Source organism: Rousettus aegyptiacus, unplaced genomic scaffold (genome assembly GCF_014176215.1).
Source record: "Rousettus aegyptiacus isolate mRouAeg1 unplaced genomic scaffold, mRouAeg1.p scaffold_m13_p_1, whole genome shotgun sequence".
In the NCBI taxonomy this organism is placed as follows: Eukaryota; Metazoa; Chordata; class Mammalia; order Chiroptera; family Pteropodidae; genus Rousettus; species Rousettus aegyptiacus.
The window spans coordinates 58,952,025-58,965,932 of NW_023416284.1; the positions used below are offsets into that span (position 1 = coordinate 58,952,025).

At 33.8% G+C, this 13,908-nt stretch overlaps 1 protein-coding gene and 1 pseudogene across 3 annotated transcripts in view; one reads left to right on the forward strand and one right to left on the reverse strand.

Annotated features, from left to right (window-relative positions):
* Positions 1-7,625: 7,625 nt before the first annotated feature.
* Positions 7,626-13,908, reverse strand: part of SYDE2 (synapse defective Rho GTPase homolog 2) — a 34,272-nt gene continuing 27,989 nt past the window's right edge. The window contains exons 7-8 of one of the 3 annotated variants that reach the window (XM_016146048.2): positions 10,569-10,616; positions 9,900-10,009 (exon numbers count right to left, since the gene is read on the reverse strand). In XM_016146048.2, the coding sequence (XP_016001534.2) occupies positions 10,606-10,616 (11 nt within the window). In that variant the 3' untranslated portion in view covers positions 9,900-10,009; positions 10,569-10,605. Of the gene's footprint in view, positions 10,056-10,568; positions 10,617-13,908 lie in introns of all 3 variants that reach the window. The other 2 variants (XM_016146047.2, XM_016146046.2) reach the window with 2 other exon arrangements.
* Positions 13,514-13,632, forward strand: LOC118607435 (annotated as a pseudogene).

Here is a 13,908-nt window from a genome sequence, read left to right on the forward strand (position 1 = left end):
GAAGTCTAGGATAGCTAAAAGTAATGTGGAAAGTATCATAAGATATCCAAAATATACATTACTTTTTAGACATTATTGAGAGTAATGTTGGATCTTTCTAACCATAATGAAAGCTAGAATTTGTGAATTCTCATATCATGTGACTCTTTTAGAAGTTAATTATAATCACACATAGTCCATCTTCAATTCAATTTTTTTTTTTGCCTCCAAAATGACACATTGTGAAGTGTACTGAAATCTGTAACTTGCTTTGAAATGTACCAAAAACTAAGCCAATGATGCAAAGATAAGAAATATGATCAAACAAATACAGCAAAAATATTCACAATTTTAGACTCTAGCAGTAGATATATATGGGTGTTCACTATATAATTTTCAACTTTTCTTTACATTTAAAATGTTTATAATAAAATGTTGATAGAAAAAGACACTAACGCACCTTCTTTTATGTATTGTTTGGTTGACTTTACAGGTGAGCTTTGACATCAAGTACAGATCAAACACAGATTCATACCCTTGGACAGACAGGACTTTATGCTCTGACATTTCTTATCTACCAGTTTAGAGAAGCTGTTTTCACTTAATGATTTAATCTTGCTCTTTGGTTAAAAGATGGGTTTTACAATGGCTACGGCAGAGGGCGGGGGAAATGTTAGACAAGAACAGACGCAAACCGGCTGTCAACCTGCATCATTTTTCTTGAAAAAATGTCAAGAACGAGGGGTCACTGTTTAATATCTACAGCTGTGAAAAAAATATGAGCTGCAGGCTTGCTGTCTCACAGTTTCACACACACAAAAAACCCATCTTAAATGAAAGGGACTTTCTTTTTCTTGATTTAATATCCATTGTACTTTTCTAAAGTTGGAATTTTAGACGCCTTGGAAGATTTTAGTTTGAATAGTAGAATATTGAGACCAACACCAAATTTACACTGTATAAATACCTCCATTAACCAAAAAAAGAAAAAGAAAAAAAAAAGAAAGATGAGCTCAAATGACTTAAACACGTGCCAAGGGCCTTATCAAACAAATAAGGATTAAGTCAACCCAACTTTGGGGCAATAGTCATTTTTCTCATTTGCTTAAAAGTGCACACTAAAGTGAATCAGCCCAAAATTAAGAGGACATTTTTTGCTCACACACACACAAAAAGTGATGCATTTTAACAAAAGCACTTTTAGAGATGTACTTTTTTCTTATGGTGAGATGTATTTTTTCATTTACACATTTAAATAATGACTTCTACTGAACTCTGAGCAAAAAATTACCACAAAAAATTACCCCAAATTTACCAATTCACTAATTATTAAGTCACTAATTTTCTTAAGGCTGCTCTATTTCCAAAACAAACACAAGTCATTTAAAAAAATAACATTATTCTTTAACCATTAATAATTTATTACTCATGAGTGAATATTTGAAAAATTACACTGACATTGCATCTCATAGTCCTTAGTCTTTTCCTAAGAAAGACAACTATTCTGAGAATCCTTTTCCATTTATTCATTTATTAATAAACTGCACATCCATCTTTTGTGTTATAGTTCCTAGGCATAATCTATGCTACCATGGATATTACAGTCTAGAAGGATGGACATAGACAAACAAATAAACAAGGTAATTTTAAATAGTGATAAATATCTTGTGAAAATAAGCTAGAGTGATATGACAGTGACAATGGGTATGTAGATATGCTTTTTTAAAGTTCTTCAATTTGGTTTAAATGTAAACATTCTCCAAAGTTACAAATGTGTAGAGTTCATTCAAATAGTACCACAACTATTTGGTACTTTTTAGGAAAACAGAAATGTCCATCATCTTCCTCCCCCAATTCTCAAATCAGCCTACATACATAGTGACATTGAAGCAGAGAAGTGAAATGGCAAAAAGGAGGGTGGGGGTGGCTTATCAAGTAAAATCTAGATAAGTAGCATTCCAGACAGAGAAAATGGCAATTGCAAAGATCTCTAGACAGGAAGGCAGTCTTCGGTGTTGCTAGAGCACAGGCGGCAAGGGGAAAGGCCTAGGAAATGATGTGGTTTATCTTTTTAAGAGATTACTTAAGCTTCTATGGATAGAATGGATTGTGGGTGTGGAGAGAGGAGAGTGATAGCAAAGAGATAAACTAGGAAAATATTGAAAGATGATAGTGGCTTGGCCTAAAGTGTTAGCAGTGACAAACTTAAGTGCATAGTATCAGGATGTAGCATAGCCAGAACATTGGGTATCTAAACCCTCTTCTTGTATTCATAGAATTTACCATGCATAAGCCTCTGGGAAAGGATGCTAGCTCATTGTTTTCTGACTCCTGGAAGGTGGGCCACAATACCATGCTTCTTTTCAGGAACTCTGAATAGGAATGACCCAGAGAGATAGGGATGTTTTATAATTAAACCAGTGGTGCGCCTGGGGGAACCGTGTTTGGTGCTAGTTGGTAGCAGCAGTAGCACCCTAATCAGGCATAGCTCTAGTTGATGTTATTCTGATCACCTAGCCTCTCTTAGTTCTACTTATTTTCCAAGTCTGTTGCTCTAGCTTTCCCATTAAAAAAACAACAACAACTTTAAAAACATGAGGTGTGACTTATAAAAAAGGATACAAATCTTAAATATGCAACTTGATATGTAAATACTTGTGAAAATTCATATCTAGGTTAAAATATAAAACATTTTTAGCACCACAAAACAGCCTTTCCTCTTGTACAGTGTTTTTTAAAATAAATTCAATTTATGCCTGAATTAGCCAGTCAGTTTTTGGCTGAGTCAGAATGCAATCAAGAACTCTGATTTCTGGAACTTCAATGTTTACACAATATGAGTCTTACTAAGTTAAAAATGAACACTGGGCATTTCCTTTTGTACCAAAGTCCTTAGGTCTGTAAGACTCAAATCAGTACTTGTTACTCTTAAACATGAAACAATTTTATCACCATCTAAGGACCTAAAACTTGATGTTTTTAATTATAAAATCCAAAGACTCGGTCATTCTGTGATCTGGAAACTAAATTATTTTCAGAAACCACACCACTACAAACCTGTTTTTACGGTCCCTAATATAAAGTTACACGATCTGAAATTTTCCAGACAGCATTACTTTGGACTTTGCTATATATGAAATCTTAGATATATACGAAGTCTTCTTGGTTTCTTATTCTTGCAGTGACCCTATGGACATCATTATCAGGTATAGAAACATTAGTACTTACGGTTAACAGGACATAATAAGACATTTTGATATCTACTATTTTGATAATATCAACATCTGCTATGAGGAGCTCATCTTAAAAGTACAATGGAGTTGCCCCAATCTCATTTGATGGTAACTCCAACCTCAGTTGCTTAGGCCTTTTGACAGGTTCTTTTGGCTCCTACTTCCAAAATATATCCAGAATACAGCCATTTCTCATTACCTTTATTACTTCTTCCCTGGTCTGAATCACCATCTCTCTTGCCTGGATTACTACAAAACTGGATGCTAGATGAGAAATTCCTTCAAAGTTCTAAAGGAAAAATGAGTTTGAACCTATAACTGCAGGTCCAATCAAAATGAAGCATAGAGAAGAAAAGGCCTTGTCAGATAGGCAAGGACCCAAAGCTTATCTACCACAAACCATTTGTGTGTGGAAGGCAGGATTACAGCTAGGTGTGCAAAGAAAACATATCCCAGGATGATAGCTAAAAACCACTTTGTCCAAGTTTAATAAGTTGATTAAGAAGCTTAATACGATTTGAGGGTTATCATGAAGAAGGTATTTTTCTTCTATTAAAAAAAAATAGGCAAGGATACACTTCGGAAATCCCAGGATGAAAGCTAAAACACTCTGAAAATTTTGGGTCATTTATGTTGATTATATCAACTAATAGTGTAGCTTAGAGAAATTAGGCAGTAAAGGGCAGTAACGGATTGGACAGAAAGTACAGAATCGGTCATTTGACAATGGTAGAGAGTCAATAAATACTGTTTAAAATCAATGGATCAAGAGATAAACATTACTAAAATTATAAAGGAATCCAAAAGAACAACTAAAAACATAAAATGGAGAGGAGAAATGGAGTGAGGTAAATTGCTTGTCATTCATAATAGACAATCAACACATACTGATTAAATGACAAACCAAGAAGTAGCAGCAATAGCTCTCAAGTGCTGGAGGTAGCAGCTGAAGAATAAAAAAAAGTTATATACCTGAAATTTATATAATGTTATTAATGTTACCTCAAAAAATTTTTACTGTTTATAATTTTTTTATTTTTTAAATTTCAGTTTCAAGTATACAGTACACTGGTTAGACATCTATATAGTTAATAAAATGATCCTCCCAATTGCTCCCTCCCTCCCCTGACCCGCCACTTAGCCAATATATTAATGCTTATTGCATTCCCTATGCCGTGCTCCCCAACCCCATCATCATCCATCAGTTACTAATTTGTACTTCTTTAACCCTTCACCACATTCTCCCAGTCCCCCAAACCCTGCCCCCATCTGTCACCAAATTGTCCACTATATTTGTGAGTCTGTTTTTGAGTGGTTTGTTCTTTTTATTCCTTAAATTCTGCATATAAGTGAAATCATATAGTGTTTATTTTCTTTACCTTACTTAAATACCTTCTAGTTTCATCAATATCCTTTTCCATTCTCTTCCTTTTCATATGTAGGACGTCTTGTTTTCTTATCCTTTCAGTCACTCTATCTTCTGGTTGGAGCACTTAATTCTTTTCCTTTTAAGGTACTTACTGATAGGAATGGAGTTGTTACCATTCTTTATTCCTGTTTTTGATACATGTTTTTTCTTCTTAAAAAAGTCCCTCCAACATTTCCTGGCTTTGTGTAATTCTGGCTTTGTGGTGATAAATTCCTTTAATTTATTTTTGTCTGGGAAGCTCTTTATCTGTCCATCAACTCTAAATGATAGCTTTGCTGGATAAATTATTCTTGGTTGTATATCCTGGGTCTTCATCCTGTCGAATATTTTTTGCCAAGCCTTTCTGCCCTGCATAGTTTGCTTTGAGAAATCAGCTGCCAGTCATATGGGTATTCCCTTATATGTAATTATTCTTTTCTCTTGCTGCTTTTAATATCTTTGTATTTAACCTTTGGCATTTTAATTACGATGTGTGTTGGTGTGGGCCTCTTTGGATCCCTGAGTTGTGGAATTCTCTGAGCTTCCTGGGGTTTTATGTCCATTTCCTTCACCAGGTTAGGCAAGTTTTCTATCATTATTTCTTCAAACAACTATTCAATATCTTGATTTTCTTCTGTTACGCTGATCAGACGAATATATGGAGACTTAATAGTGTCCCACATCCTCTTTAAATTATTTTTATAGTCTCAACATCTTTTTTCTCGCCATTCTGAGTGTCCTGATTGGCTGTCCTGTCTTTTAGATAGGCCGCATGATCCTCTTCTTTATTTACTTTGTTTATTTTATTTAATATACTTCTCATCTCAGATAATGTGTTCTTCATTTCAGACTGGTTCCCTTTTATAATTTCTACTTTCATTTTTATGTTTTTTATCTTTGTTGAAGTTCTCACTGAATTTATCTACACTTCCCAAAAGTTCATCGAGCATCTTTATAATCAGTGTTTTGAATTCTGCACCTGTTAGATTACTTTATTATATCTGGCTCTCTGTTTTCTTCTCTCATATGGTTTCTGCTTTCTTTGTCTTCCCATTTTGGCTGCCTTTCTGTGTCTATTTCTACGTACAAAGCAAGGCTCCTATGACACCCAGTCTTATTAGTGTGAATTGTGAAGTAGGTGTCCAGTAGCACAGTCTTGAGAGTAGTTCAGCCCAAGCCTCTACCCCTCTAGGGCCACCTGTTAAGATTCTGTAAGCAATCCACAGATGCTGTACTTGTAGTTTCCTCAAAGGTCACACCAGAAACAGAGGTCAACTGCCTCCACCAGTGTGAGTCTCAGCAAGGAGCACCTGACTCGTCAAGGATACACTTGGATGTGGCTTGGGTGGGGCCACGAGTTGGGGGAGGCGAGGTTTCAGGGAATTCTCTGGGCACAGTGACCTGTTATCCAGTTTGATGACATCGCAGCTATGCCAGCCCTGTGTTCAGCACACTGGTGAGGGGAGGGCTCAACAGGGAACAATGGATACCACCAGCACTTCTGTACTGAGTCTCTCCTTGGCTCTCACTCCAAAAATGCCTCCCTGTAAGTCTCTGGTGCCCCCTGTGTGCAGCTGAACAGGCACTGGTGCTCAGAGAGGGCAGGTCCATTATTGCAAAAATCTGCTTGCGGATGTGGCCCCTTCAAGAGGCATCTGCCACTGCCGCTGCCACAGCCTCCATCTCACTCAGCCACTCAGGACCAGGCAGCCCTGAGTCCTTGCCTGGTCCTTTCTGTGCTGCAGGGTGCTTTCTTGGATTTCTCTGTAGTTATATGGCTTATTCATCCAGATCCCAGATTTCTCCTTGCTGCTGCTCCTTGTTTCCGTCACAACTTTGATTTGGTTGCCAGAGGGATGAATAGCACTTCTATCATCTACACCATTTTTTTCCTCCACAAATTTTTTTTTAAAAAACTGGTTGTTACCTCTGAGAAATAGGACTGATGTAGATGGCAGAAAAGAACACTTTTACTTTTGTTTAAAATTTTTTTTCAAGTATATACACTTAAAATTGTTCTTAATCTTAAAAAATATTAGAGCTGGCAGGCTTCGAAGGGAATGACAGTTGACAGTCTAACAGCATAGGAAGATCCCAGGATATTATAGAAAGCAGGTATAAAAACTTGAAAAATATCTGAAAGGCCATTTAAAATAAAGGCATAAACAAATATCTGAAAAGATGCTCAACATCGCTAGCTATTATGGAAATGCAAATCAAAACCACAATGATACCATTTCATACCTGTTAGAATAGCTGTCATCAACAAGCAATAACAAGTGTTGGCGAGGATGCAGAGAAAAAGGAACCCTCATACACTGCTGGTGGAACTGCAAATTGGTACAGCCACTATGGAAAACAGTATGAAGCTTCCTCAGATATCTAAAAATTAATCTACTATATAAAGCAGCAATCCCTCTACTGGGTATTTACCTGAGACTTGAAAACCCATATCCGAAAAGATAATTTGCACACCGATGTTCATAGCAGCATTATTCACAGTGGCCAGGACATGGAAGCAACTGAAGTGCCCTATGACAGATGATTGGCTAAAAAAGCTGTGGTACATATATACAATGGAATATTACTCGGCCCTATGAAGAGATGAAATACTGCCATTTGCGACATGGATGGAACTCAAGATAATCATGCTAAGCAAAATAAGCCAGAATAGAAAAAGTCGAAAATCACATGATACCACTTATATGTGGAATATAAACCTAAAAGCAACAAATAAACAGGACAAACAAACAAAGACTCATGGACATGGACTATAGACTAGTGGTTACCAGATGGTAGGGGTGGGGGAGAAGTAGAGAGGTAGACGGGGTAAAGGGGGTCAAATATGTGGTGACAGAAAAGAAATCTAACTATGGGAGGTGAACACAGTGTAAATATATACATGATTTACTGTTAAAGTATACAACTGAAACTTATTGGATTTCATTAACCAATGTCACCATTAAATAAATTTAAAAAGGCATAAATTATTGAGTACTACTGAATACAGCAGAGTCAAAGAGGTTTATTGTTATGACTCAGTGATTTAGACAACAAAAGATGTTTTGTATTTTCCATTTAAAATGGTAGAGACTAACTTTAAAATTATTCCAATCCAAAATAATATAACAAAATAAGTATGGCCCTTAAAGTATATTAGATTCTGAAAAATTCAATTACAGACCAAAAAAATTTATTACATATATTTATGGATAATACATATGGTCCAATACTTTAACATGTTTAAAAAGAATGACATTAAAATAAATGATGCTTAAAATCATTATGATAATAGCATGACATCAAGGTAATATTTTAATATAACTTTTACATTTGTGGAACTACTTATTCAAGTCATATAATATACATGATATAGCAAACAAAAGGATTGAGACAGTCTTCTTACAAATTATTTAAATACATTTCTTTTGACTGTTTACTCACTATATATAACTGTCACATATTCTTTTGGTATTCTTCTGAATTGTTTAACAAAGCTTTAAAAAATAAAAATTTCACATAAAAATAGTTATTTTCTTAATAATTGAGTTTTCAAGTTAAATAACAAGATGTTCTTTTATCAATGTATATTGCATACAAATAGTTAAATACTTTAATATTTAGAAAAACATCAAGTCAGGTTTTCTAATGGCTGCTACATCTTTAAGTTGGTAATTCAAATCTTATTTATAATTTTAAAATTATACATTTTGTAGGTATAAAAGTTTTAAAAAATACATTCCAATTTAATTTTCAAAAAGGCTTCTAAATGTTCAAACACTGCTGACTGCTATGACTACCATGTAGATATACTTAGCCAAAATAAGTTAATTTTTAAAAATCAATAACATGTAGTAGGCTGGCAAGATTTTTTTAGGAACAAATGAAGGTAATTATAAAGTCAATGTTATAAATGTACTACAATAAATAAATATGTTTTATGTATAATTACTTTTTTTAAAAAGTGGAACATAAAAATGCATAGAACAGGAGAAGTTTTTTATAGTGTATGTCGCCAGTGCAGAAATCTGGGCACTTAAGCCTTTAAGCAGTTAGAGGATTTCAATTTAAAAGATGAATTCCCATTGAGGATATTCTGACTTTCTGTAAATCGAAAAAAAGGAATCTGTTATTTCTATTCAGATGCATCTAGTGTTTTGGTTCATGTGTTTCTATGCAACTCCTCCTCTAACTTAAACATTCTTTCCCTGAAAAAGACATTTTAAGCTAATGATTTTGGCCTCATGACATATATACTCTAAAGAAACGTGATTCTGCAGCCCATCCCTCCCCCTATTCTAATACCTATACATATATGTACTTATATACATATTTTCAGGATTATAAAAATATTTAATTTTAATAAGCTTAAATAATTACTAAATGTTAATACAGAATACATCAATATTTGTATAATTTTACTTTTATTTACAAAAATGTTTTCTTATAGCAGCATTTGCATTGCAAATGAAATGTGAACAAATGATGTTGCAGTGTACATGGACTGATACTGCAAATCGGACTAAGCAGCTACAATGTTCCTCTAAAAGGAACATCTGTTTCAGCTGCAGAAGAGCAGTTCCTATAAAGTACAAAATTCTAGAGGGCTAATAACTTATCTGAACCTTACAAGTGCATTTAAAGTTATCTACATAAAACTGGCAAGATTAAAATATTCACAAGAAGTCCAAGTTATCTTTACCCCAAGTAAATTTTTCTAATTAGATAAGTAAAAATTATATTAATGAGTAGTATTTTTAACTGAATCATTTAACTTATTAGAAATTAACTGAAAGTTTCAAGAATAAAAAAATTTTTTTTAATCACTGTGAGAGGTATAAGAAAATGGAAAGATTTGAAACTTTAAAACATTATGAAAAACCTCAGTCTCAGACACTCATACTAAGCTTGTTTTTGTTGAGCTCACGCTCCAGATTTCCAATCAAAGTATCAATACTTTCTTGTAGATCTTTGAGATTGACTTTTCTATCTACTGTAGACTCAATTGTCTGCATTGTCAAATATGTCTGAAATGAGCACTCTTTGGACATGGGAATTGGCTGTTCAATCATTATATCTGGTCCATACATTTTGCTGCAATTTTCTCCATTTTCTCTATCTTCTGAAGAGACGTCATCATAATCCACATCATTTAAATTTTCCTTTGTATTTAAAAAGTAGTTTTCTCCACAGCTGCTCCAGTCTCCTGCATAACGATTGCTAAGTGGACTATCTAATCTGGTTTGCCGTGGCCTCAGTACTCTTGATGAATCGTTACTGCTCAAATTTAACATGTTAGGTCGTTCTTTCTTCTTCCTCAAATAATTTTGAGAAGACTTCTCCTCTGGGAACACATTGTCTGTTGATTCTCTGACAGTTAAACGATGCACTAGAAACAAACAATAAATTTGCTTTGTGACAGTAATCCAACTGGCCTTAAAAAAAAAAAACAGAGCTAAAGATAAGCCATTTAATAATCAACTAAAAACATGCATTAAAACAAAAACATGCATGCTATCAAAAGAAAGCATTCCATAATTATTTTTTCTATTACCAGACATAGTTAAGATTAGGGACAGAAGCTAGTAGAATGTTTGGTGGTGCTAATTCATGCTATATCATAACATCCCCCCAAAAATTGAATTTCTAATGTTGGTTAACTTTCTGTGCAAGTTAATTATTATCTAGTTATAAACAGTAGCTAAGCTGGTAGCTTCTACATTAAAAGCTACAGCACAAAGCAGGCAAGGTATGTTGGTATACAAACAAAACAAAAAGTTCCTTTGTCTGCAAACATCTAAATGAGGCAAAGGCATCTAAAGTGTTCACACTAAAAGTTCTGACCTTTGCGTTTTTTTGCAATTCTATTAGCGGCAGTGTCATAATTTACTAAGCAGCCCAAATTTCACTTTGATAAAATGCAAATACTAGACTTCACCACTTGTTACCTGAGTTTGATTACACAGCATTAGCTACTAAAAGTCTTCATTTATTGCCTGAAAATAGTACAGATATTTTATTTTCCCATTCTGGTTAGGTATCTCATAATCTCAAATAACATTCCTCATATCCAGACTAATTCCTTCTAAGGGTATGTGTTGTGCTGGCCATACAGATTACCATAGAGACACACGTTATTTCATAACAAACCAAGGCTTCACCATTTACTCTTTACTGTATATTGAACAAAACATTTTCTAAGGCTCCTCTGTATATGAAACAAACTTAATTTAAATGTTAAAGCATAGCTTTTAAAACCTGTCCTTAATACCATTCTCTTTCTGCTTGTTTATTCTGTTAATAAGTGCCTCTTGTTTACACTGTCCTTCTCTAAGAGAACAAATCGTCGGTGATAGCATACCAACTTTATAGTCTCCAACGCATACTGAATACTTGTTTCCTACTGCACAAAATATTTAAAAAATAACATTAACATATATATGGTTCTAGTTTTCCAGACTTTGTGATAGTCATAACTTTTTTAACTTAGATTTCATTAAAATACTTGATAACTGTATATAGGTATGCTTTTAACATTTCCACTTATTTGCATTTTTATAATGGTTATTTTATATTGTTATGAATAGCTAAAAGCTCTTGATCTAAAATTTTCTAGAAAATAAAGGTCTGGTATTTACTTTAAACTGATCTTTAATAACAGTATTAATATAGAATGTCCCATGCCATTAACTAATGAAATTGCAGAATGTGCAGCATGGATATCTGAATTTTTGCACTGTTTGATTATCCATAGTTCTTTTTCTCCTCTAGCTGCTTATTTCCAATCTTTGCTTTTCTCCCTTCATTTTCTGAGCTATTCTCTTTCTCCATAGAGCTTAAGTGTCTTGCCTGTTGTTTTTGCCAAGCCATTACAGCACTCTGCTAACCCTGAGGTCATCTGGTTTCTGATCCAACCAAAGTGAAATACTTTTGACTGTGTTTAAGCTTGTCTTATTGTGCCTGCATTTTCTGACATTCACTTGCAAAATCCAGGTTTATTTTGTGGCCAGTTGCTTAAAGTTGTTTAACCAAGTCCATATTCAAACATTGTTTTTGTAAATTTTCTTGGAAAATAGTTACAAAACCTATTATAATACTTACATTTTTTAGACTACAAATATAATTTCTGAAAAATCAACTTCACTGGCTTTTTAAACAACTGAAGGTAGAATGATTTCCTATTAATTATGAAGAGAAAATGGCTAATTTTAACTCTCAAAAAGAGTTCTAATTTTCCCGGCACTGTTGATACTCACCTTCAACAGAATAAAATGAAAAATGCAGTCTATAAGGCTATTGAAAAACTTTCAAAATATAATAAGTACTAAGAAACTTAATTTTCTTATCTAGTTTTCTACAAGATTTATATTTTTAATTCTCACTTTATTAGCCTTTTATCTATAGTATAATTGCTTTATTTAACAGAATATATTGTCTAGTTAGTGCCAAGTACTCTGTTAGGACCTGCAATGATAAGGGTAAGCAAAATATAGCCCCTGATCTCATGAAGTTTAAGCTAGTGAGAAAAATGAAATTAAAAGGATAAGGGGAAATTAATGTAATACGGCAAACAGCTGGTCTGGAGGTACACTCTCTAAAGCTATTTTTCCATCTGTAAAGTGAAATGGCAGCCTATTGGTAATTTTCAATACTTTTAAAACGGCAAACCTATTTTCAAAAGCAACAATTTTGTATAAACCCATTACATAAAAAAATTGAAAAGACTGTTTTTGGTCAAAAGGGAAGTGTGTTTCCATTTTGTTCCCCCACCCGTTGCCAATCTGGCCCTAACACTGCTTCCAATGAAACTTAGGACTTTGGCAAAAAAACAATCTGAAAAACCACTGGCAGGATGATTTTTACCTTCCAGTGCCAACATGTTAGGGTTCTAACAGATTGCTTTGAAAATAAGATTTATCAAACGGAAAGCTCACAGCAAGTTATAATTTTGCCCAAAAGTAAAAAGCACACAAACAAACAAAAACATGAAACAAAAAGTTAAGAAAGTAAAAAAGAATGTAGGGGGAGGGAAAGTGGAACCAACTCTTTTGACCTCTGTAGTAAGGGAAATTCCAAAAAGAAAAATAAGTAAGATATACATAGTAAGGAGAGCCAAAACATGTTGAATGCATGAGATGGGCATTCACCAAATTAATATGCTATGGCCCATTCTCAATGTCACCATCAATTTTCTCAAGCTCAGTAATTATATGACATCTACTTGATTTCTCCCTTTTCTTGAATCCAAAAGCAAATAATTCAGAGGGAAAAACTAACTGCTCTGTTCAGTCCTTTGTCTGAGGTGCTATAACTAAATAAAAATAAAAGGTTGTGTAAAAGGGGCAGTTATTTTTAAATCCAACAACACAAATCTTTGTAATTGGAGTCAGTTTAAGGTTGTCATTGAAATACTGTGGATCTGAAATCTAAACCTGCTTTTTCTATAACATAATATATAAATTCCTATACCCAAAACTAAGGTGGCTACTACAAAATAATGAAATGACATTAACTTCTGGTATAGAATTAATGATAAAGAACTCAGGTACTGATAAACTTAATGATATCTCCAGGCAAGCAAGTTTTCCTTTGTGACTAGAATGATAAGATGACTCCTCTTTTAATTCCTGATGTTTATTAGAATTAAAGCAGTTTTAGGGAAAGCTAGGAAACACTCATTTAATACTTTAACCTGAGGGATCCCTTATACTAGGCACTAAATACAGAAGTCAGACCAATTACCCAGAGAATCTTGACTCCGGATTTTTAAATAATTATTAATACATACTAATTCAGCTAACATATAAAATAGAAATGACTTTTAAGCTTGTGTTTAAAAAAAGAGAAAAAAATTAACTTTACAAATTTAAAAGTTGAAAATTTTTTTTAGCTTGCCTACAGTTATGCTACCCTGGACAAGCCCAATCCCATCTGATCTCGGAAGCTAAGCAGGGTCGAGCCTGGTTAATACTTGGATGGGAGACCACCTAGGAAGACCAAGTGCTGTAGGTGTAAAAAAAGAAGGACTGTAAGCTGAGGTAAGGTCCTTGCAATCTGTGAGATCAACCAACGGTTGCCTCACCTTAATAAAAAATAAAAATTAAAATTTTAAAAAAAAAGAAATTTTTATTAGCTTGATTTTTAATTCACTTTAAAAAATTAGATTTACTTTAAAAGTCTACATCAAACATTCCTTTGTACTTTGATCTATTCTCATATAAATCTATAAAAGTAACAAAGCACATTTATTGAGGGCCAACTTTATTCTGAACATTCTGCTCATTGCCG